At 47.7% G+C, this 25624-nt stretch overlaps 4 protein-coding genes across 7 annotated transcripts in view; 2 read left to right on the top strand and 2 right to left on the bottom strand.

Moving 5' to 3' along the window:
* rce1a (Ras converting CAAX endopeptidase 1a) overlaps positions 1-23371 on the top strand; it is a 29940-nt gene extending 6569 nt beyond the window's left edge. The window contains exons 8-10 of one of the 3 annotated variants that reach the window (XR_015099200.1): positions 19193-19248; positions 19324-21173; positions 21287-23371. Coding sequence is in view for 1 of the 3 variants with exons in the window: in XM_086103034.1 (XP_085959160.1) it covers positions 5674-5750 (77 nt within the window). In the remaining 2 variants the exon portion in view is untranslated. Of the gene's footprint in view, positions 1-5673; positions 5888-19192; positions 19249-19323; positions 21174-21286 lie in introns of those variants that run through there. The other 2 variants (XR_015099199.1, XM_086103034.1) reach the window with 2 other exon arrangements.
* On the top strand, positions 8878-13986 carry cd248a (CD248 molecule, endosialin a). Its single transcript, XM_086102967.1, has one exon. It carries the CDS (start codon positions 10811-10813, stop codon positions 13058-13060), a length of 2250 nt encoding a protein of 749 aa, XP_085959093.1. The 5' UTR covers positions 8878-10810; the 3' UTR covers positions 13061-13986.
* sstr1b (somatostatin receptor 1b) lies at positions 16058-17592 on the bottom strand. The gene has a single exon (XM_086102990.1). The coding sequence runs from the start codon at positions 17421-17423 to the stop codon at positions 16323-16325; it is 1101 nt and encodes a 366-aa protein (XP_085959116.1). The 5' UTR covers positions 17424-17592; the 3' UTR covers positions 16058-16322.
* znf16l (zinc finger protein 16 like) lies at positions 20793-22674 on the bottom strand. 2 transcript variants are annotated; one of them, XM_086102970.1, is made up of 3 exons: positions 21951-22674; positions 21491-21643; positions 20793-21424 (listed from the first exon to the last, which is right to left on the bottom strand). In XM_086102970.1, the coding sequence occupies exons 1-3, from the start codon at positions 22672-22674 to the stop codon at positions 20793-20795; spliced, it is 1509 nt and encodes a 502-aa protein (XP_085959096.1). The 2 variants fall into 2 exon arrangements, with proteins under 2 accessions (XP_085959096.1, XP_085959103.1); XM_086102977.1 differs by having other exon boundaries at positions 21524-21643.
* Positions 23372-25624: the final 2253 nt, after the last annotated feature.

The raw sequence follows: 25624 nt of genomic DNA, 5'->3' as shown, positions 1-25624 counted from the left end.
CCCCGCCCCCACCCACTCCCCTCGTGGGATGTAGAGCTGCGCTCTCAGTCGTGTCTAAACAACGAAAACCTTTACAGACAGCCAGATAGTAGCAGAGGCCCATATGGCACATAATGGTCCTCCTCCTCCTCCACATGCGCATCTTAAGAGATGACTTTCCAATCCCAGTGTAAAGCGACTTCAGCTTGTCCTGAGGGTGAACGTTTTAAATCCCCGAGTAGCTTTATTTTAGCTAAACACTTTTACGGCAGTCTCATCTGGAATAAAAGGTTTGCGGGAGACGTTTGCCAACGACCCATCGGTGATGCGACGGGGTAAAAAAATATATAATTGACTCGAGTGGCAGTTTGGCTTTCGGCGCGCAGACAGACGGAGGCTGCGGCGTCGCAGTCTGCCTGCCTTTTTATTTGTTTTCATCACGCACGGACGCTCGCTAGAATTCCCGGCGGTGTTTAATGAACCACATCGGCACCCACCTGCCGTGGCTGATCCGGCAGCTCAGAGCGCACGCCGTGCGTGACACATTGCAGAGCGACGGGAGCAGAGAGCGCGATGGCCAACCGTGAATCCGTCCACTCGTGTGGCCACTTGTGTCTTGTATCGGAAAGTGCGTCGTGATGAGTGTCTGCCGTCATGGAATTTTGTGATCCTCGAGTGCAGCTTGTTGTCAGTAAATAGGAGCATTGGTGCATGTTTCGAGAGGAGTCCACTTTGGCATCCTCCATTCGTTCCTCTCATATGAAAATCTTCACCCTCGGTTCACATTCTCGCTGGGAGCTTGCCGACCCCTTGGACTCGTTTGTGCTCTTGTGAGGTTATCCTGAACAAATCTTGTGTATTTTTAAACTGTCCAGTTCCGAAAATGTGGGCGATTGAAGCCACAAGGCTGCACACATTGGGAAAGCTTTCCTCTTAAAAAAAAGTAACCAATGTAGATGCAGCTGCGGGTCACAATGGGATATATCTGTCAGGAATGCCCGCCCCACGTCAGCAATGTTGATGTCAAAAAGATGGGAAGCAGTCAAATCTGGGGTGGGGGGCGTGGAATCAACACAATACAAACTGGTTGTTGATTTTATTACGTGAGGGCATAAAAATTCTCGGGTGATGGGCTGCGAACTTGCATTTGGGCGCTGTTGTTGCTGGTATTTTTAGGGCCGTGCGGGCCCAAGTTGACCGGAACCAGAACGGATGTGTGTGGGGGTGGGGGGTGCTGTTCTTGCTGCTGCTGCTATAAATACAGCAGTGCTGAGAAAAGACAGCAACCCCCTCAGACATGCAAATACAGACATATATGGCACTAGAATACCACACTGCAGACCCCCACTCCCCCACTCCGCTTGACCTCCACTTCCTGTTGTGTGATGAGGAAAGGCCCATTCAGAGCGTGAGAAGGTTTTTTTGGGGGGGGGGGGGCAATCAGACTTGGCCCACTGGTATTTGAAGTACTCGGACTCCTCATGTAAGTCAAGTTTAGGAAAAAGGAGCGATGCGTGCCAAAAGGCTTTTCGGGTGTCACTGAGGTCGGTTCCCAAGACCAGCGTTTCTCATTCATCCAGCTCGCTCACGTCTTGACTTGCGCAGTGGTCACTCGGCCGTCATCACAGCTCATCTTCCTCCATCTCGGCTTCCAAACAAATACTTTTTCCCAGAAAGCGTCCGGAGGGAAATTGCCGGGGAGCCGAACTTGGCCTACCCCCACCCCCACCCCCACTCCTCGCCGGACGGTTTGATGTTGGCCTACCAGAGTGATTTTCCCTGTGGGCTTTATCACGATAAACATTTCCCAGAGTTCTCCCACAGCCGAGCTGGCGTCCTCCCACACTGCTGCTCCCCCTGCAGGTTTTCGTTTTCCTCAGCGTTTACCTTGCATGGATGCTAAGCGCCCTCGTATGCTTAATAAGGCATGTTAAGTGTTACGAGCCGCTAACAGGGCCCATTGTCTTCCGCAACGCATGACCACGATATCAATGACAACATTAATCGAGCCACGTTGCCATGGCTACAGCAAAACCCCGCTCGCGTGAGTCTCTGTGATCAAGTCTCACCTTCAAGCTTGTAGGTTGTTCTCAAGCGTATTTGTAGTCAGGAGGAGCAACGAATGACTCCTTTGACGTCCTTTACTGTGAATTGGTGGTTATCGACTCAAATGACCAAATCGGATTCTTTGTGTGGCTCGTATACCAAGGTTGTCCTGAAGGACAACATTAGCTGGCAAACTTGGAGCCGTCTGACACGCCAAGTGTATCGTTGCAGTCATGAGCGACATTCGTTCAGCAGCTGATGGGGACGGCGCGCCGTACGTCCTATAAGCCAGCGGTCCTCAAACTTTTTCTGCCCCACGGACCGTTTTAATGTCTGACAATATTTTCAGAGACTGGCCTTTAAGGTGTGACAGATCAATACAATAAAATAATATGATATGACCTGCATGAAAACTGGTATTGTCATAACGTAATAATAAACACGAATCATGACACAGGAACGTCCAATCTGGCTGCAACACTCTCTGGTCGATATGGTAACGTTTAAACGTACCTTCAAAATAAGATAGGCCGCAAATACAAAGTGCATGAAAAGTACGACGCACCATTGCCGCATATTGAGTGGGCTTGGTGCGTGGGAATCTCCCGTTGAGATATGTCGCTCTTGACCTGTGTCAAGAGTGTCATACTGTAGACGCATGTAACAGAGAATCCGGTATTTTTTTTCAAAATAAAACATATTTGAGATTCCGAAATAAATAAATCGGAAGTAATGTAAGTTCTTTATTCTTTCTGTGCGTCCCGGTGCCAAATGACCCAGGGACCAATACCGGTCCGCGGCCCGGGGGTTGGTGACCCCTGCTTTAAGCTGCTTCGAGAGAGTTAATTTTCCGGTGAAGTAAAGCAGCCTTCTACTCCAATTTAAGCAATCACTTCGGAGCGATAACAGCAGCGGCCAAAGACGGGAATCCTCTATAAGAGACGCTGCCATCTCTCTGATTAACATCCTTCCCTTCCGGCTAATCTTGTGCAGTCACAGACAATTTGCAATAAGCACTTTTTCTTTTTCTTCTTCGGATCATGTCACGCCATTGTCGTCAATTGCCTTCCAAAATTCAAGACAGCCATTTCAACTGTTAATGCCCAATAAAGCATCGATGAGGATGCGCGTCGTCCCAGCGTTAAACATTCACGTTGAAGAAAAGAGTCTGCACGCGTGTGTGGCTTTATCGCGCTCGCAAAATGAATGCGGAAGCAGCTCCTCGCTGGCCCGAAGCTAATTCGTCGTGTGGAGCCTCTGTCTGACCCTGGCACAGACAAAGTCTGGAGGCTCGGGGCAACAGACTGTATCCATGGGAGCTTTCTCGCAGGACTGTTTTGCTTGCGATTGCTTCATCGTAGCCGCCGGCCACTGACTAAGTTCATGCGTTTTTCCCCAGCTCAAGCTTGTCATCCTGTTCACAGGTATTAGTTTTTCCAAATGACCTTTTGGATAGTTTTGGACACTAATGGATGCTCACCCCTGCTTGCTCCGCAACTTATCTGAAAGCAAGCCTCTGGAGAGACCTGATAAGGGGACCATTAAGCGTATCGGCATCTTTGCGCGCAATCAAAAAGTCCATTTGTAAGGTCGGTGTGATCATTTCTAGACAAATCCAGGTGTCCTTGTCCATCTGGAGCCACCATTAGAAGGTGAAATCCAACGCCGGGCTGCTTTTTCCGCCGACGCGTCTCAGGAAACTTGGCGAGGCAAAAAGGGGACAAACGTTTTACGGACATATTTTCTGTCGTGACTTGTGCGTGTTGCATCTGCTCTGCCTCACTTGGACTTTTGAAATGGTTGTTATTTCTGGACCCGTTCGACTTCATCACCTTCTCTGCTCCTAGAGTAGCGGGCAGCTCGGGATTGTGGACAGTGTCGAGTAACACCTAAACATCTCCTCGCAGCGCCGCTAACACCTCACGTTCGCACATATTTTGACTTCAATTACAATGATAGCACGGCGGCGTGTTTATCATCGCCCTCGTGGTGTGAAATACCTTCAGTATCATCGATATCTTATTCCACACAGTATACAGATATCAAACATTCCCAAGGTGATCAAAAAAGAGCCAAGACATCCATCGATGATGAGTGTATTTGAACCATCTGGTGGGCCGATTAACGTTTATGGCGTAAAGAGGAATTTCCTGTCGTAGCCAGAACGACTCGACTGCGGGAGGAATCCGCAGCCACCGGAAGACTTGAACTCGGGGCAAGCACTCGGCCGACGCTCAAAAGTGCTTCAATCGCAGACTAGGCGCATCACACAGGCAGAGAGACGGGAGTCTGACGACATCCAGGCACTTGTGATTCACTCAGGGAGTGCCGGACATGTGGGAAATTTTCCAGACGTTCTTGCAGGATCGTCCACCGCTGAAGTGTGATTTGTTGTACAGGAAAACTGAAATCTCAGGCTTCTTGCTGATTGTTGATTGGATGCAGGCACTTGGCAGTGCAAGCAATAAAGATTTTCACTTCATCTCTCTCTGACAGTCTGAATCAAACGTAAGCATTGTAGACAGGACAATTACATTCTGTAATGAGGTTTTTTTTTTGTTTTTTTTTTGTCAAGCCAGTCCGTTTGTATTCCAAAATCGAGATACTTTTGAGTTTTGATGAAGCAGCTGTGCGAGATATTGGCTCGTGACCTCTCAACTTGTCAATTTTTTCTTGCCCACACTATAATGAGCCGGGGCGGCAAGATATCCGGCCACGGGGCTGCACTGTCTGCCTACATCTGCGCTGACCCGAGAGTACAAAAATAAGTTGGAGGTAGATGACAGTGGCAACTTTAAAATATTTGTACCGGCTGGACTGCGTCCTGGCAACAACCAGTGATGTGCGGACGACAACTTGAGCTATATATATATATATATATATGTATACAGTCATACCTCAGTTTTTGACCAGAATCCGTTCCAGAAGGCTGTTTGAAAACCAATTTGTTCGAAAACTGACACCACGCTCTTTTTAAAAAAAAATCTTTATTGAACACGTCTGCTCACAATGGAACGCTACATGAGGAAGCGTCACTTCCTCGTGTAAGGAAGGCGAGAGCAGTCAAGTGGCGCATTTAAGTGCGTTCAGTTTGATCGAGATCCGATTTTCGGTCATAATCCGAAGCATAAAAAAAACTTGAAATTTTTGGTCAAAAACCGATTTGATTGAGTACAGAGACGTTCGAAAACCAAGGTTTGACTGCACACGTGTATATATATATATATATATATATATACACGCTGTATATATACATGTATATAATGTATTAGAGCTGTCAGTTTAGCGCCTTATTATCGGCATTAATTTAAATGAATTTTAACGTGATGCAATTTTTTTCGCGAGATTAATGCAGCACACGTCACAGCGGATCTTACGTTGCTCTATAAATAAACTGGAAAAAAAACAACAAGCGCGCTGTAGAAGTCCACGCCCATGTCTGTTTTGCCAGCCAAGGCAGCGTGAGACACCGAAAACGTATATATATACCTGTATATATATCCATATATGTATATATATCCATTATAGATATTATATATATTAGAGTCAATGCATATGTTTGTTTGTGTGTATAAATAAATAAATAAAACAAAATTGTGTGTGTGTGTGTATATATATCCATATATGTATATATATGGATATACGCAGGTTCCATGGTGAAGGGCCCCAGGCTGCCAGATCAGAGGAGGAGGTCATACCAGAGATTGGGAGGCAAGCCCCAATGAATGCAGATGATGAGATTGGGAGGCCAGCCCCAATGAATGAAATGCTGAGCGAGGCAGCAACTGACCTGAAAGCTAAGATCATGGCGAGAATGAAAGCTGGGCAACCTAGAAACCGATTACAACGGCTATGTGAAGTACCACCTGAAAGTCTCATGGAAAGTGTGAATGCAGCACTGAGGGCGATCCCTACCGTAACGATCATGGAAACCAATGAGCTGATATACGCTTCAGCATCAGTGATCCTTGAGATGCTTGGCTATAAGAGCAACCATGGAAGCCATGAGATACGTTACCCACCATGGAAAAGACGGTTGGAGGCTAAGATCAGGGGGGAGGCCCAGAGAGGTGTGATGAAAAGGCCGATACCCGAGAGGTACATCCAGATGACCATACCTGAAGCACTCGAAACTGCCAAACAAAGGCTCCAAGCCTTGTCCAGTCGCCTAAAGCGGTACACGAAAGAGAATGAGGCCAGACGAATAAACAGGCTGTTCGCAACACAACCTGCGAAAGTGTACGCTCAGTGGCAGGGTCCTAACAACAGAGCTGACCCACCAAGACTGGAAACTGAAAGGTACTGGAAAGGCATACGGGAGAAGGAGGTTGCACATAACAGCAGTGCACAATGGCTGGTGGCCCTGAGAGAGGAGCACAGCAACCTCCCTGAACAGAACCCAGTTACCATAACAGTGGCAGACATACAGGAAAGAGTCTCAGATATGAGACACATTTGATGAGTCCACACCTACTGGCTAAAGAAACTCACAGCACTCCATGAGCGCCTAGCAGCACAAATGAACCAGCTGCTGAGGGATGGGACTCACCCAGGATGGCTAACCGAAGGGCGAACGATCCTGATCATGAAGGATCCCTCAAAGGGTGCAGTCCCATCCAACTATCGGCCAATAACCTGTCTCTCCACAACATGGAAGCTCATGTCAGGCATCATTGCGGCTAAGGTAAGTGGACACATGGATCAATACATGAGCGAAGCACAGAAGTAATCAATCCAACCTGTGCACAGCCTGGATTGATTACAAGAACTCGATGAGGATGTGGAAAACCACACTTGAAGCCAATGGAAAGCCACTTACCCAAGTGTCCATCAAATGTGGCATATACCAAGGTGATGCACTCTCCCCACTGCTGTTCTGCATAGGACTGAACCCCCTAAGCCAAGTAATCACCAAGACAGGCTATGGATACCGCCTCAGAAATGGAGCTACAATCAGTCACCTCCTCTACATGGATGACATAAAGCTGTATGCTAAGAGCGAAAGGGACATAGACTCCCTGATCCACACAACCAGGATCTACAGCAGCGACATCGGGATCTCATTCGGGCTTGAGAAATGTAGTCGGATGGTGACTAAGAGTGGAAAGATAGTCCGCACTGAAGGGGTCTCACTCCCTGAAGGAACAATAGCAGACATTGAGGACAGCTACAAGTACCTCGGTATACCACAAGCCAATGGCAACCTCGAACTGGCAACAAGGAAAGCGGCTACGGCCAAATACCTCCAGCGAGTGAGGCAAGTCCTAAGAAGCCAGCTCAATGGCAAGAATAAGACCCGGGCAATAAACAGCTATGCCCTGCCAGTGATCAGATACCCTGCAGGAATAATAAGGTGGCCAAAGGAAGAGATTCAGACCACGGACGTTAAGACCCGAAAGCTCCTAACCATGCACGGAGGGTTCCATCCCAAATCCAGCACCCTGAGACTGTACGCAAGCCGAAAGGAAGGAGGCCGGGGACTAGTGAGTGTGAGAGCCACTGTCCAGGATGAAACATCCAAGCTCCATGAATACATCAAGGAGAAGGCTCCAACGGATGACATACTCAGAGAATGTCTCAGACAATGGGGAACAGAAGATGAGGCGCTGGAAGAGGGACCATCATGGGAGGACAAGCCCCTACACAGGATGTACCACCGGACCATAACTGAAGTGGCCGATCTCAAGAAGTCCTATCGGTGGCTAGAGAGGGCTGGCCTGAAGGACAGCACAGAGGCACTCATCCTGGCTGCTCAGGAGCAGGCCCTGAGCACCAGAGCCATTGAGGCCCAGATATACCACACCAGACAAGACCCAAGGTATAGGTTGTGCAAAGAGGCACCTGAGACGATCCAACACATAACTGCAGGGTGTAAGATGCTGGCAGGGAAAGCCTACATGGAACGCCATAACCAGGTGGCTGGCATAGTCTACCGAAACATCTGTGCGGAGTATGGACTGGAAACCCCAAGGTCAGAATGGGAAACACCTCCGAAGGTGGTGGAGAATGACAGAGCGAAGATCCTGTGGGACTTCCAGATCCAGACTGACAAGATGGTAATGGCGAACCAACCAGATATCGTGATCATAGATAAAGGGCAGAGGAAAGCCGTTGTAGTGGATGTAGCTGTCCCAAGTGATGGGAACATCAGAAAGAAGGAACACGAGAAACTCGAGAAATACCAAGGGCTCAGAGAGGAGATGGAGAGAGCCTGGAAGGTAAAGGTGACAGTCGTGCCTGTGGTGGTCGGAGCACTCGGGGCAGTGACCCCCAAACTAGATGAGTGGTTGCAACAGATCCCGGGAACAACATCGGACATCTCAGTCCAGAAATGTGCAGTGCTGGGAACAGCAAGGATACTGCGGAGAACCCTCAAGCTTCCTGGCCTCTGGTAGAGGACCCGAGCTGAATGAGGGACGGACACCACCCGAGGGGGGGTGAGACGAGGAATTATATCCATTATAGATATTATATATATTAGAGTCAATGCATATGTTTGTTTGTGTGTATAAATAAATAAAAAAATTAAATAAAACAAAATTGTGTATATATATATATATATATATATATATATACATATATACACACATATATAAATAAATATAAATAAATAAAACAAAATTGTGTATATATATATATATGTGTGTGTATATATATATATATATACACACAATATATACACAAAATTGTATATATATATATATATATATATATATATACACACATATATATATATATATATATATATACACAATTTTGTTTTATTTATTTATTTATTTATTTATACACACAAACAAATATATATATATATATATATATATATATATATGTACTGTGGGGGCGGCCCGGTAGTTCAGTGGTTAGCACGTTGGCTTCACAGTGCAGAGGTACCGGGTTCGATTCCAGCTCCGGCCTCCCTGTGTGGAGTTTGCATGTTCTCCCCGGGCCTGCGTGGGTTTTCTCCGGGTGCTCCGGTTTCCTCCCACATTCCAAAAAAATGCATGGCAGGTTGATTGGACGCTCTAAATTGTCCCTAGGTGTGAGTGTGGGCGTGGATGGTTGTTCGTCTCTGTGTGCCCTGCGATTGGCTGGCAACTGATTCAGGGTGTCCCCCGCCTACTGCCCGAAGACGGCTGGGATAGGCTCCAGCACCCCCCGCGACCCTAGTGAGGATCAAGCGGTTCGGAAAATGGATGGATGGATATATGTACTGTATATATTTACAAACAAACATGATGAAACGATTCTGACTTTTATTCACATTATAAGCAACTACAAAAAAAAATCTTTGGTTGTTCAACCCCTACCGACTCGTAAAATATTAACCCTTTCATGCACCAATAATGCTAACCTGATAACATGATAAGCTGTCCACTGTAGTAACCGCTGTCCCCTGAAAGGGTGAATCAAAATGACGCATTGGCTTTCTGTCGACTACTTATGAGTAATCACACAGCTGCTTTCCCCACCAAGCAGCCAAATATTAACCGAAGACGCATGCGTTGCGTTGTTGGCGCGTGCTTGTATGAATGGCAGCTCTTGTCTCGCACAGATAAACAAATGACAGTGCCAAGGTATCATTCAAACCTACTTAGTGTTCGTCTCGTGGTCGGCTGCTGGTGAGGTTCTAAAACAACCGAGCCCACTGAATGCAGATGATTGCTGTGATCCTTTTTGGGGAGAAAAAAAAAGTCTTGATGAAATGATCAGACGAAAATCTTGAGTCGATTATTATTTCACTTGTTGTCTTGGTGCTTTGACATTGCACAGATATCTCCCTGGCAACCTTCGAAGCTGGGCTGCAACTCGCAGAGGAGCATTCTAAGCAGCTCGGGCGACTAAAAAGCAATCATTTATTCGACAGACTCACCGGACTAAAAGTACTGTCCCCACAACCCCCCTCGCTTCTCCATTCCTCAAGTGACTCTCACAAAACTACTTCCAACTCCCCCCCCCCCCCCCCCACCTATGTCTCCATTTCAGAGCACTGAGTGGTTGTTTTCATAGCAAAACCAGAGGCCCTCTTCCTCCACGCCGCTGACCTTGACAACTTTCCCTACTTCCCCATCGCTATCGGGGAGATTTATTAGTTGGAATTGTTATTCCTGATCTTTTTTTTTTTTTCTGCTGGAAAGGGTATCTTCTTACTGGCTCATGAGCAAATGTGATTTGAAGCGAGGAAAGCATATGTGTGCGATCACAGGAAGATAACATCCATCCTCTGGTCCGTTCCATTTCGAGATGCGGAACCGCTTCTTGAGCCGATGGTGAGATGATGAGAGATAAATAATTTGAGAAACAGGAAGGGAGAGATTACTTATTGCAGGCTAGCATCTATAAGTTGATTAAGCCAAGCAAACTCCTTTAACTCCTTTTGTGTGTGTGTGTGGCGGGGGGGGGGGGGGGGCTTGAGGGTGTAAATGCCAGCGAATCCAACTACATCCACGATCAAGATTTATGAAAACCATATGACATACTCCTTTCCTTCACTTCACCCCCCCGACCCCGCCCCGTTCTGACATACATCACCACCAGAGCCCCTCCCCCTCCTCCCACATCTTCCAAGAACACTTTCTTTCCTCCTCTCCTCTCCTCTCTTCTCTTCTCCCTCCCTCCCAACCTCGCTGCGCTCTGCGTGCGCTCAACTGCACCGATTTCAGATGTATCCCCGTCGGGCAGCGTGAAGTGCGTTTCCCGAAAGAATAAAAGTTCAAATGAAGGAAGAAAAGTTGAACTAGGCTAGAACGGGCGGCTACAGGAAAGGAATACAGTGTGCTGAAAAAGAATGGGCTCCCTGCTGAGCGGCACCGCGTCCCCACTCCTGACATCACTGCTGGCCTTCATTTTCTGGGGATTTTCTTGTGTCTGGACTGAGGACTTGAGGGAGCGAGACTCATTGTGCAATGCGGACGGCTGCCTGGTGCTCTACTTCCAGCGAAAGACCTTCTTGGACTCATGGAGGGCCTGCAAGGAGAAGGGCGGCGACTTGGCCACCCTAAAACGCCAGGTGGACGCCGCCGCCGTCCACGCTCTCTTCACCACGGTGGACTTGCGCCACTCGCGCACCAAAGTCCAAGTCTGGATCGGGCTGCAGCGGCAACCCCGCCAGTGCACCGCCGCGCGACCCCTTCGGGGTTTCTCATGGACGACGGGTGACCAGGACACAGAATATACAAACTGGCAGAGAGAGTACTCGCACGCCATGTGCTCGGTGCCCCGCTGCGTGGTTATGGGGTACAACACTCAGGATCCAGGCGAAAACTTGAAATGGCTGGATGGCTCCTGCTCCGTGCCCGTGGATGGTTATCTGTGCCACTATGCCTACAAAGGAATGTGCCCTGCCTTGTGGAGCGAGGGCTCCGGCAACGCCTTTTACGCCACGCCGTTTGGCCTTCTCAGCACCCTTCTGACCCACGTACCCTCGGGATCTGTGGCGACCGTGCCTTGCGAGACCGAACAGCAGTCCGTACTGTGTGTGTTGAGGGAAGACGGTTCGGCGGGGTGGTCCAGGGATTCCCCTCTCTGCTCCGATCCCCCCGCGTCGCACGTCTGGTGCCAGGAGAATAACGGCGGCTGCGAGCATTTCTGCGGGCAAGCCGGCGCGCACTCGTACTGCGAGTGCGCCGATGGCTATCAACTCGGAGACGATGGTCAAAGCTGCGTACTTTCCGACGCTTGCCAAGAGGCCAACTGCCAGGTTGAGTGTGTGCCTCTATCGGAGGGCTACCGTTGCGCCTGCCCTGACGGTTACATGCTGGCTCCGGATGAACACGGCTGCCTGGACGTGGACGAGTGCCTCCAGAGTCCCTGCGAGCAAGGTTGCGTCAACTCTCCCGGGAGCTTTGAATGTCGCTGTCAGGAGGGTTACCTCCTCAACGACGAGGGGATCTGCGAGGATCTCGACGAATGTCAAAGTAATCCGTGCGAACACTCCTGTGAGAACACGGAGGGCTCCTTCCTTTGTCACTGCCATTACGGGTTCTCGCCGCAGCCCGAGGACCGCAGTCGGTGCCAAGACACGGACGAGTGCCAGATACCAGGAACCTGCCAGCACATGTGTTTCAACTACGAGGGCGGCTTCGAGTGCTATTGTATGGAAGGCTACCAACTCGTCATGTCTGACTCGTCTTCGTGTCAGAAGATAGGTGACCAATCCGCCGTCACGCCGCCCTTTCCTTGGGTCACACCACAGCCTGGACCCGAATGGGATCCTATGGACTACAATTGGCCCCCAGAGCCAGGGCAAACCGTTTGGGAACCAGAGGGGGATCACACGCTTGACTGGTTGACTGACCCTCCCAAAGTTTGGGGATCTGATGTCATATGGGTGACCAGCGCGCCTCAGGAGGACTTTTTTCATCCAGCGCCAGAGACTGTGACCGAGGCGGTAAACCTTGATGGCCACGCTGACCTTTTGCCAACGACCATCACGACCACACCTGCCCTGACGCACCCGCCCACCGTCTCCAGCACCTCTCTTTACTTGTATGAAGATGAGGATGAGGAAGAAGAGCAGGAGACCACTCCTTTCCCCTTTTCTTCTACCTCTACCCTATCAGAGGGAGCTGGGAATTGGTGGGCGGAGTTCTCAACGGTGCTCCAGAACCGAGGAAATCCAGAGGATAAAGTCACAGTGTCTGACATGCTAACTGATTCCGGTTACCGCAATCCGTCAGAGAAAGAAAAACAATCCCCGCAGGAAGAAAAGCAAGGGAAGGACGCGAACGATGCGGCGACCACCACCGAAGATGCGCCCGCTTGGATCGATCCCTCTCAGCCGCCCACGATCAACCACTCGGATTCTGTCCAGGAGGGCAGGGGGCCGAGTCAGAGTAGCACCTGGCTCCTGGTGGGCCTCTTGGTGCCCATCTGTATCTTTGTCGTGTTAATGGTCGTTCTGGGGATCATCTACTGCACCCGCTGTGCGGTACGGCCTCGGAGCAAGAACGGCACAGACTGCTACCACTGGATCTCTGGTGCTCATGATAAACAGGTGGCGGCCGGCCCTTCGTCAGGGGTCAAAAGTCATGTCTAATTAGAGCGCAGCCAAGTTGGCTTGACCTAAAAAAATTTTTTTTAAAAACACAACGTGAAAAGGCACGCTGGAATAAGTCGACTCATGGTGTCAGCCTCCTGTCGTTGAATATTGCGCGATCATATCCGTTGATGTAGCAGGTGAGAGACACTGAAAACTCTTTCTTTTTGTGTCATTGCTTCGCTTGTATGTTGCAAACACTGACCACTTGATCCCCCCCCCCTCCACCCCCCGCCCTCCCAATTTCTCAACTGAAGAGAACTGTCAACTCCATGAATGATTGATGACATCGAGGTACGGTTTTCTTGCAAGTGCAGTAAACGGGGAATTGTTGTCATGAGCAGTTCTTTGGTTTGGAGCCAAAAGTTCCATCGGTTGTGGATTATTTTATCTTCGACAAGACCGGCCACGAAAGTGGCATGAAATGCAAAGGAATGTATAGAATGTTTATTTTACGAGCAATTTTTCTTCCTTTTGTGATTTGCCTTAAAAAAAAAAGTTTTGCGGTGCAGATGTCTGAAGGGTGTTTCTTTATTTTAACCTTGACTTGGGCAGTCAGTCCCAGAGTCATCCTAAATTCATCAAGACCCGCCCCTCCCCTCCACCTCCATCTCATTGAGCCTGGAATGTTTTCCGACCACATTGAATCACATCCAGCTGTTTGAAACGGAAGACAATCAACAAAGGCTCTCACAACAAAACACGTACAAACAAACACGTTGACATTTGCAACAAATTTTTTTTTTTCCCCGAGGACTCCAGGAATGGTTTCACTTTTTCACGTTGACAAATAACGTTGTGATCGCTTACTGTGAACGGGGGAAAAAAAAAAGAAATAAAAATGTCCTTTTGATTTTATTTCCACCGCCATAAAGGCTATGTGCGTGCGTGACTGTTTGATATTGTCATTAAACAAGTCGAACTTTTATGTCTGCAGCCATAAAAACAATGCCCGTCTGTGAACAATTGTTGTCGACTTTGAACAAGTTCAACTTTTACACGCTCAGTAAAAGCCACAGTGCGGACGACTTTGACGAATGTGTGACATTGTTGGTGACGACATTGCTGCTGCAAATTCCACAGATGCCTTTTAACTTTTGCGGGGTTGCTCTTAGTTTTGTATTGGGCTAATGAAGAACAGCGTTTGGCCTTTTGAACAGCAACGCAATGGAGGCGGAGCTTGCTGGCTATCGGGGCGATCATCTGATCTTGTCCCTTTTAAATTGAAGGATTTATTTCAATGTCACATTATGATACACGGCTTAAATGCGCTTTAAAATGTCCTGTCCTTGTGAGGAAGTCCAGCAGAACTTGGACTAATACCTAAAATGATTCGGATGTACTGAAAGTGAAGTGGTCTTTTCAACTTGAAATCTTTCATATACAGTTCTTAGGCTTTATACGCACACTCGGCGGCACTGTTAGCCGGCTATCGTCATGCGTTCATAGTGTGAAGGGAACTTGAGGACCGACCGGGTTAAAGACCTTTGGAGCTGTTTGAAGATCACATTGTGAGGTACTCTTGCGAAAGGCGAGCGAAGAGCAGGCGTGTAGAGGGCATTGTTGTTCCGAATTATGTGTGATTCCATTCAGGAACGAAGAGGTATTGTCAGACAGCAGCGCTGATAGAAAACACATGCGAGATGTTTACGTCCACAGCCATCCTCCAAGCCTTTCGTGACCCCTCGCTGTGTTCCCAGCAATGGTGATAAAACAGATGTGTGTATGTATGTGTGTGTGTACCTCTTGTCTGTGCGTGGAGGGGGAGCTTGTTGAAAGAAACGGGGTCATTGCTTCATCAAGTCCATCTAATTTCTCTCTTCCTGGTGAGGATTGACAAAAACCGCAAGAAGCATCTCAGAGCAAAAGATGGTTGTAATTGTTGACATTTGACGCACTGCACTGACGTGAATGTAATCTAAATTCAAATGATTTGGACCTGAAAGCTTGTTCACTTGTTAATTGTGTGTGTGTGTGCGCGTGCGTGTGTGTGTGTGTGAGAGAGAGAGAGACTCATTTGCAAATGAAAAGTGCTTTTACGGCCTTGTCGTTTTATTTAAATAATAAAGCTGCCACAGCAATTACGGAAACATTATATATATATATATATATATATATATACACGAACCGCGGCTGTACTTGCCAATCTAAACATGTTTACCAATGTAATCATGTAAACAAAGTGTGCATTTAGCCTACATTCAAGCAAGCATTTGAAGACCAGAACAAAATATATAGTAAATCCACTTTATATGTTACAAGCACACACTCGCGCATATCTATCTATCTATCTATCTATCTATCTATCTATCTATCTATCTATCTATCTATCTATCTATATCTATCTATCTATCTATCTATCTCGTCCGTCCGTCCGTCCGTCCGTCCGCCCGCCCGCCCGTCCGTCCGTCCGTCCACAGTGTATCGCTATTCCAGCTAGCTAGCTATTCCAGCTATTGATTCTAGCTAGCTAGCTACCTGCCTATTCTAGCTTGCTCGCTATCTATTCTAGCTAGCTATCTATCTAGTGATCTATCTATCTAATCTCTATATGAATTGAAATGCCATTAGTCCATTCAAGCCACCCAAAATACATTTTTTGTTGGTTTATAACGAAGAAAATGCATAAAAACAGAGAGAATTTTCAGAAAGAACCTGCTCTTCTAAAGGCTAATTACTTCACATTCGGTAGGACTTGTGGTCGATGTGTGCCTTTGAGGGCTATGGCCTCGTGTGTGATGTCAGGACCCCGAGTTGGGCTGGCTAAGGTGGTTGGGTGAGTCTGGAGTAAGCATCTGGGAGTGAGTTGTCGGCCTTCCAACAGCTTCTTACTGGTGCTCTCGTTTCATATTGGTGTTTTGACCATCTCGTTCAGTGAATGTCTGAAAGTGCGTTGGTGACTACAGCTTGTCCACATTACAGTACCTTAATTGCTCCACCCCCCCCCCCCATTTCACTCAATTGGCCACATATCTGAGGCCAGCTGGTACTTGGAACATAAAGCAAAAATAAATCAGTGGAGAGATGGCGCCTCAATCAAAAAAGCCATAACTTGGAGAACTGCTAAGTCTTGGTGCTACTGTCTTTCCAGTACAGTGAAAACACAGACAGTTTTTGATCTGCAGAATGTATCTCGACATTCACTGAAATATCAAGCTCTTGGATAAAAAATTCTTGGATGCTCTCCCGCTCATCTAACCCACAGAGTTTGCTTTGTTTACTTTGGGCTCGAACACTCTGAGCTTTCTTTTGGGAAATGTCTTCAGACGGCGGTGGTGCGTGAGGTATACGTTCCGTTGTGAAAAACCGCATCAGAGGCAGTGACATTTTTGTGGAAATCCAGCTGGGCGCACGTGCCTTGTCCCCTGACCGCCACAGCACAGTAGTCCACCTGCTCGGCATCCACTCCGGACTCCAGCCAGCGAAAACACACAATGCGCTGGAAGGAGCGGCGGAAGTGATCCGACACGAAGCCGTAGAGGATGGGATTGGCGCTGCTGTTTGCGTAGCTGAGGATGACAAAAAGCTGGGTGACCATGGGGTGCGGCGGCCGATGGAAGACGCTGACCAGCTGGACGACGTAAAAGGGCATCCAGCACAGGATGAACACCGCCACCACCAGCAGCACCATGCGGGTGATCTTCTTCTCGGAATTCCGCCGTTGAAGCCACCCAGCTTTTAGCCCCACCGCTCGCATCCTGGCCACCATGAGGCAATAGCACAAACATATGGCCCCCACGGGAAGAAGGAAGCCCAAAAGAAAGGTATAGACCACAAAGGCTTCGGACCAGGATTCCTCCGGCCACAGGAAGTTACAGTCCACGGCGCCGTCCTCGGCCGGGACGGTGTCCGCAAAGATGATGATGGGCAGGATGACCACCAACGACAGCCCCCAGATGCAAACGTTCACCATTTTGGCCACGGTGGGTCGGCGGTAGCGCGCCGCCTTGATGGGGTGAACCACGGCCACGTAGCGGTCCACACTCAGCACGGTAAGACAGAAGATGGATGTGAACATGTTGATGCCGTCCACGCTCAGCACCAGCCGGCACATGAACGAGCCGAAGGGCCAGTGACGTACGGCGGCCGACGTGGCGAAAAAGGGCATGCTCAGCATGAACAGCTCATCGGCGATGGCCAAGTTGAGGATATAAATGTTCGTAGCCGTCTTCATTTTGGCGTACTTGAGAATGACATAAATGACCATGGCGTTGCCCGTGAGGCCCACGCAGCAGACCAGAGCGTAGATGGACGGGATGATGATTTTACTGCCATCGGGATCCGTGTAGTAGTCCTCATAGTCGGCGCTCGCGTTTGATGCCGAGCCCATTGGATCGGCCGGAAAGCTCTCGTTCAAATCCATGATCACGAGCTACGCTCTGCTTGATCCGAAGCGTTACGGCGGCTCAAATGCTGCCGCTGCTCGTGCTCCTGAATAGACAATAAAAGGGAGGTTATCAATCATTCGTCTGCTGACGTCCTATTAGCTTTGTCTTCTGCGTGTGCCAAATCTGCCAAATTTAAAGAGTCGTGCGGCGTAGCTTCTACTCAACACACTCCCGCGAATCCGTTTTTTTTTTCCTGCGAGCTTCAAGATACCCTTCAAGTTCCCTCAACCTGCTTTAACATCCATCAACCCGCTTTTGAAGTTGCATTAGTGGCCCTCGCCGAATGGAATATGCAAAGAGCGACGAGGGGACTGCGGGGGCGAGAGAGCGAGAGCTGCTTTAATGCTGGCCTCAATTATCTTTTTTCTACAGAATTACGGTAGTAGCCAGGACAACACATCCGGGAATAAAATCACGGACACCTCGGAATCATTGCTGCAATAATGGAGGTGTATTCAGGTTGGGGGTGGGGGGGGAATATCATCTTGTCAATGCATCCTCAATTAAATTCAGGGCGTTGATGTGAGATTAACTCCTTCGCACCAGTTCCTCTCCTGGAGCTAAACGCCGTGCACTTGTGCACCTCTGACAACAACGATTATCCCCACCCGTTAGACGCGGTGTCAATTTGGAGAGTCAATTTGTGTGCGACACGGGCAAAATAATGATCCAGCACAATGATCCATGCTAGTGTAATCCGTCCCTCATCTTGCATCAATGAACGCAAACATGCCCTGAAGCGAAAGCAAGCGCCGGGATGACGCCGGGTCACGATTTAACCTTGCGAGTCCGTTATGAGGAGACGTCATTGCCCGCTCAATTCAAGCCAGTCGCTCACGTAAATATGAAGTCAGCTTCCAAATAAGCATCTGAGCACGTCAACAAGATGCACAGACTCGCTTTCAGCTCATGAAATGGATCTTGAAATATGCGCTCGCTTCTGTCCGACCTCACCTGTCCTATCTTACCTTTACTAGCCCACCTGTCTTACTGGCTACCCTTGCGTCCCTACATCTGTTCAACCTTCTTACCTTCTCGTCATACGCTACCTTCCTACCGCATTGGCCCCGATCTTACATTCCTATTGCACATTTCAAAGCCCACTTGTGCTTCCCTACTGACCAGTCTGGGTGCAACGGTTTCTTTCATGCCTTTCAGATTCAGCACGTCTTCACTGAGTTTGCAACCATCGTTGTCCGCTAAGCGCTATTTCCTCACCTTCCAGCTCCTCTGGGCACTGCGATGCTTCCAGCGACCGGTCCACGAGTTGCATGCATCCTGTGCCGGTCTGGTACGTCCTCTTTGAGTGTGTCAGCATCCGACTGCTGTGTGAGCAGCTTCATGCCACCTCTCGTCTCTCCTCCTCGATCCTCCCTCTCCCTCTCTTGTTTATTTAGCATGCCGTCTCAGTCTCCCATCCCTTCTTGCCGTCTTTTCGCCAAGCTCCATATATTTTAGTGTTTCAGGTCTCCACGTCTGCCTGCTGCATGAAAATATGCGTCTTTAGCTCACGGTGGTGCGTACATGCGAAATAATCTCGAAAGAGGACTGAGGGGCCCGTTTTACAGAGATGAGTGCTTCATTTACCATTCGAGAAGACATTTGATTTACATTAAAGGGGAAGTCTAGTCAAAAACGGTCTTGACATGAATTTGTTGTTTGCGCAACGGAGACACAGTATTTTGATTAATATTACGTTTGTGGAAGATGATTTCAGCAAAGAATCTGTTTTTACCCAACTCAGGGGACGGCCGGTTCGCCACTTGCTGTCGCCTGAAAAATGACATCACAGTTGCTCTGGTAACAGCTGCCACAGCTCACCTGTTTTCAAGGTTTGGTCATGTGATGTTTGAATGACTTTTTTTTCCCCAGCAGATCCAAAATCTGCCTGATTCTTGGCATCCCTGTGGTGATCTGGTTCTTTATTTTATTTGAATGCAGAAACAATACAATACAATAGAGCCAGATTTACATAGCGCTTTCACAACAGCTGCAGCTGTACCAAAGCGCTTTACAAAACAGTTAAACCCTCACTGTCACGGTGCTGTGGTGTTTTTTTTGGGGGGCGGGGGTGAACTTGACACATTTGCATTTGCTGATGGGGACGTGTTGTCCATGGTTTGCATCTCACTGTCATGTTGCTGGGCTTTGCGCTTGAGTTGCAGTGAGGTGGGATGAAGGTGTCAATGTCAGCTCCACGTCCTCCACGTTTTGGCTTATCCTTCCTTTTGTGTGCAAAAAGACCACGTTGTCACTCTGGATTAGTCACATTGTGTTCCAATGTGTCATGGTTGACGGTGATGAATGCATGCTTGAATCTTTTGACACGCTGCAGCTCAAAGTCGGGCAAAGAACCATTCATCCATCAGCTTCATTTCATGTGTGCCAATGATTCTGCCAGTTGTTCTTGACTAGATGTTGTGCACTGGTGCAGCGCCTCCTAGAGTTAGCAGTTAGCACAACAGCTCACTGTTAATGCTAGGTTGAGGTGTCAAAATTATTTTCCGTGCAGGACATATTGAAGTTTTGGGCTGTCCTGATGGCAAATTGTGTGTGTATAATGTATTACCTTTGCATACCGCAAATACATAATTGTTGTATCTATTTACAAAGTAACGGAAGGGACAGAATTTGGTGTCAAAATCTAGCTGTCAATTTTATTTTTCAAAAATATGCTCTACTTTGCTATGTTGTTTTTTTGTTATGACATTATAAGATTTTTTTTAGGTATTTCATATAACAATATAATGTAATATAATTGACACGTGGGTGTCATGCATCATGTTTTTCAATGTATCACCTTAAAACGTGAAAAAAAAATTTTTTGTACCATCGTTACATGTGTGACGTAACAAAACAAACCACATGAAAATCGGTGGAGAATCCAGCGCGTTTGATTTTTTGGAGTGTGTCCAAAGTGTCGATAACGAAGGAGTAAGTGATCTGTTTAACTAATGTAATCAACAGTTAAATGTCAAAATGGAATAGAATCGCTTGTCGTTACGAGAACGTAATTCAGCAAAAACATGAGTAGCAAAGAAATACCCATTGACTGTTTGACAGGTTATTTTTATTTTTAAAAAAAAGTGGGATTGTCAGTGGTTAAATTTGATTTCAATAGTTTTGAAACGTAAAACTACATAGCGTGTAACGGCACATGATGCAGGTTAAACACGACTTGCCATTTGTACACATAGCTTGAGCGAGCGGTGACAACTTGCAGAACTTCATCCGAAAGCGTGGCATTATTGCACGAGCGGACCACGAGGATCCCGCCAAGTCTGTCCGTTGTCGACGGGCGGACTTGACAGAAAGTCAACTCCCACGCGGTCTGCTGACTCGGGTCATTGCGCGGGCGTACACCGGTGACTCTTGTAGGTGCCCAGGTGGCGAAAGCTGCGTCCGCACTGTTGGCAACAGTATGGCGTGGCCCCGCTGTGGATCCTCTGGTGGGTGTACAGGTTGCCCAGCTCCTTGAAGCGCCGGCCGCATTGCGGACATGCGTACGGGCTCTCGCCGGTGTGCACCCGTTGATGTCTCTTCAGGCCGGAGAGGACCGAGAAGCCTTTTCCACACTGGAGGCACGGAAAGGGGCTCTGGGCGCCGCTGTGCACCAGCCTGTGGCTCTTGAGGCGTGCGGCATGGCGAAAGCGCTCCCCGCAGTCTGGACACACAAAGGGCTTCTCCCCGGTGTGGATGCGCTGGTGTTGCCGCAGGTTGCCCAGGTAGTTAAAATGGTGACCGCATTCCCCGCACTCGTATCTGCCCTTGAGTTGGACCTCCTTTTTGGCAGGTGCCCCCTCCCCACTGTTCACCGCTTGTTCTTTGTCCCCCACAGTGGTCTGCGGGGCCTGGAGAGCTTGGGCGCCGGCGGTGTCCGAGTGTATGAGTTTAACGTGTTCCTCCAGGAATGCCGAGTCGGGACAGAAGGTTCCGCACAAAGAGCAGATGAAGGTGTGGTTGGGGAACTGCTGGCCTGGAAATTAAACCAAATGTCAGACGGGATACTTCTTTCGTCTACTCAAGATGACCCGTCACGCACCGGCCTCAGGGTGTGGATGTGTGCCGCCCTCACCAGGGGAATCGGGCACCGTGGAGAAATCGGTAGGCTGGACATGTGGGAAGCGGGCCGAAGTCTGTTCCGACGGGCCTTCCTCATCTTCCTCCTCGTTTTCGCACTCTGGCTGCTTCACGACTGCAAAGACAATTCAGCGCTCATTAGTATTACCGAGAAGCCCAGTCTTTGTTGGAGAGAACCAAAACCTGTGAGTAAGGTTTATAATTGCCTACAGATGACACAAGGCAGCAGCAAAGCACTATTTTGTCCAAATGAAACTCCTCAACTGACTTCAACATAGTTTCTTGGGACTGAAACGCTACAGGATACTGCCGAACTAATACTATTATTGATTTGACCCACAAATATGCTAAGGTGGACCGCATTCTACAACCTGATGCAAGAAGAGTTGAGTTGAAGAGCATTTGAGGTGAATGCATTTTACCCTTCAGGTCTGAGGAGTACTCCATGGTTGGCACCCATTCGTAGTCGTACAAACGTCGGCTGCTGGACGGCAGCATGTTGAAGATGTCATCTGCGTGTCCAGGAGGCCCGGAGGCGCTCATTCCGCCGTCCGGCCACAGCTGCAGGGAATGCGGATCCTCCTCTTGGCTGCCCTGTTCGCCTCCGTCCATTTCCGTGGCCCCCTTCGAGTTCTTGTCCTTCATCAAGTAGTCGCAAATAGCGTCGATGTTCTCTTTCTTCACCCCGGGCAGTAGGGACTTTTTCTCTTTTTTCGGGTCCACGCTGAGCATCTTGGAGCTTCTAAAGGCAGCGGCGGCATCGGCAGCTTCCGCAGCATCAGGATCCTCCGTAGCATCATCAGGAGGAGCCTCCGCAGCCTCCTTGGCATCCCTGTGAACGTCGCTTAGCTTAGATTTCAACAGAGCAATTTCGTTGGTTTTGTCCCTCAGCTCCATCTTAAGCGCCCGTATCCTGATGCCGAGCATGTGTCGTATCTCGGCCATGGCGGCGTCCAGTGCGGCGCTGATGTTCCTGCCCAGGTGTTCGCTGACCGAGCTGACCGTGCACAGAAGCTCCTCGTCGGGCTCCAGATTGAGGAAATCGCCATCGGCACGGCACGTCGACCCAGAAGGCTCCATAAATGCGCCTTGTAGCTCGGGGGACAGGTTAGTGCCCGAATAAGTCAGATTTCTCTTGCGACTCATAGGTGATCTGATGAAGACCAGCGTACTAGAAGCTAGCCGGCTAGCTAAGCTAATGTTTTGCTGCTACGCTGGTTGATGTTCCAAGGTGGCTCATGAAGTCCGCGGGGAATATAAACCGGATGCAGGAGGGATTTTCTTTCAAAACAAAATCCCTTTGTTTGGAAATGCGCGCCAGTGTGTGCCGAATAGAAAATCCAGCAACTTCATATTATTTTGAAAGCAATAAACGCGATCATCTCGTTCGCGTAGGTGACAGCTAAAACGCTAAATCTGCCTTGAGAGGCAGCAAAAAGTTTTGCGGGTACAGGAGCTCTCATTTGGACCACAGATAGTCATATTTTGTTTAATTCATAAAAATCCCAGATTCATATTATTGTAGGACTCCTTCAACGGATCTGAAACATTAAAAATAGATACGTATCATCTGTCTGACAATAAAAATAAATAAACGGTCATTTTCATCCGGTTGTCCCGCTCACACGGGATAAAGCCTCGCGACGCCCCAGGTACAGTTTTGGCGCACTTGCAGGCAAGGTGGTAGAGTTAAACAAGCGACACTTCCGGCAAGCGAAGATGAGTAACACTTCCGGGTTCACATTCATAAACGTACATTCCTCCACGTTATTTAAATCATTTTTGATTGGTGTCGATAATTATTTCAAGTCTCTTGATTTAATAAAATAAATGGTCATCCCTGTTTTGAAATGCGAATATGTAATTTTTTGATGTGATCTTTTTTTTAGTAGTATTAATTTGATGTACTTGGGTTTCATTTTTTGGATGTAAAAGATGTTAATTGGTTTGCCTAATCTTTGTATAATAAATATTTTGACTTTTTTTTTTTTAAAAGGGGAAAACTTCCGCGTATGTTTGATTTACTTTGACTTAACAGTAACAAGAATTAACCAGACTACACTACAGTATAAAATGAAAAAAGTCAAAGGAAATACTTACACGGTGATATACTGTAACTGACCAGGTGCATGAAACAAGTGCATGATAAATCGTTTTGAAAGACAAATATAAAGTTGAACAGTTAGGTTTTAAAACTAGGGACAAATGTGCAAATGTTTTTTTCTTGAAAAAAGACAAACTACATTACGCCAAACATTTAACACTTTTCTGTTATCATCTTAACGTAATAGGTACTACAGGCTGTACAAAAAAATAGAAAACGTCAATGCATAAAAGACACATCTCCAGTCAACTTCAAGATCTATGCTGCCCACTAGCGGCCAAAATAATCCGAACAATTACGTGTGTGTATGTGTGTGTGAGCCCTCTGTGCCAGACTCCTCCAGCCAGATGATGGCAGCTAATTATTGGACACAATGAAGCCATTTTACTTGAATACAAACTGGCCTCTTTTCCTTTTTGCTCTTTCCACATTCTTTGTCTCTCTCATGTGCGGGTTGCTTTCTTTCTTCTGTGCACTACACTCCTCTCACGCCTCCCATCCCTGCCTCCTTGTTAGGATGATTCAAAATCATAGAACAAGCATTTATTTCCACACAACAATAATCACATTAAAACAATCTATGTGCATATACTTACTCTTGTAACTCCACATTAATTTACTGTATAGGTGCGTCCCAAAACGGGTGCTAGATTATGGTGAAAAATTTTTAATTCCGTTTTGTAGTTCAATTCAAAATGTGTAACTCATATTTAAGTTTTAAAACATATGCAATCATGATATTTAAAAAGGTTTATGCGAGTTCAACAACTCAAAAAAAAGAAAGAAAATTGCATAAAGAATCAATTCCATGTTTGATGCTTGGTCTTGGACATTATTTTACTACCAATAATCATATCCTTCTCCCCACTGGGCGGTTCCAACCTGGCTAACACCGCCTGCTGCTCGACCCACCTGACAGCCATTCTTTTGGAAAATACCCTCAACTCAGAAATATAGGACCATGAGGTACTACATGCAAGCTTTGGTCACACTCCTTCATGTCTTGTCATGTGTGTGTGCGAGAAGGCAAGATTAGAAGGGTGCTGTGGTTGGGGGGCTGCTCAATAAAAAGGGTTTTTCTCCACGATGGCCTAGCAAAGCTGAAGTCAGAGAACAAAATTAGCTCGGTGGCCACATGAGTGCACAATACTATATTCTATCCAGCAATAAAGCCACATACAAAAAGGAAAAATTATTATTTTTTGTGATGAAATCCTTACATTTAGTGGCCAGGGCCACCTTGCTTTGGAATGTACCGCAAATGTGTTTACAACTGTGGCTGGACATTGGAGGAGTCAAAACATTGTACTTTTGAAAGATTTTCACCTGAAAAATAGATATGACTGAGTTGCCCACGACAACAAGTTACCAACTCAGTCAGGCAGGAAAGGGAGGACACAGGAAACAGGGAAGCATCCCACCTCTTTCCTTCCCACTTCCTCCTGCCCTGTCTGCAATCACTTCCTGCCGCTGGCTGGGTGAGTCCCAACCCCAAAAGAGCGAAGATGTGTCTTCAGTTATGACGGCCAATCAGAGCTCCTATTTTTGTACTATTCTAATATAAACACAGTGGCCACGGCGATCTGCTACTTCCTTGCCAATCACGTTTGTGCAGTTGGTTTATGTGTGAGGCACAATTGGCCAACGTGTGCAAGTGAGTCAATTTTTGTTGCAATTATCCACTTCGGTTGCTCATGGCCGTTTCACCCAATGTGCAGTGGGCATCGCTGAGGGCTCATGCTCGGACAAAGTATTTTGGTTGGATTTGCTATGAGACTATGCTAACGTAAACATAGTTTGCTCAGCCAACAAGATACAAAGGGCCGCAGTTGAAAATTGAGTTTGGGTGGCAAAAATGAAGTGAGATTCTTCCAAAAACAAAACAAAAAGTCCACAGGACAACATTGACAGCTTCACAATAGCCAGAAAACAGGAAATCCTCCTTGGCTGCGGCGGAGCGATTATTCATCCGTGTGTGTTAGTTCCGCCTGG

Source organism: Hippocampus guttulatus, chromosome 2, assembly GCF_054856545.1.
Source record: "Hippocampus guttulatus isolate MCC_2025c chromosome 2, RoL_Hgut_1.0, whole genome shotgun sequence".
NCBI classification, from domain to species: domain Eukaryota; kingdom Metazoa; phylum Chordata; class Actinopteri; order Syngnathiformes; family Syngnathidae; genus Hippocampus; species Hippocampus guttulatus.
Note: the sequence above shows the minus strand (reverse complement) of the source record. Positions and strands in the feature narration are given on the sequence as shown.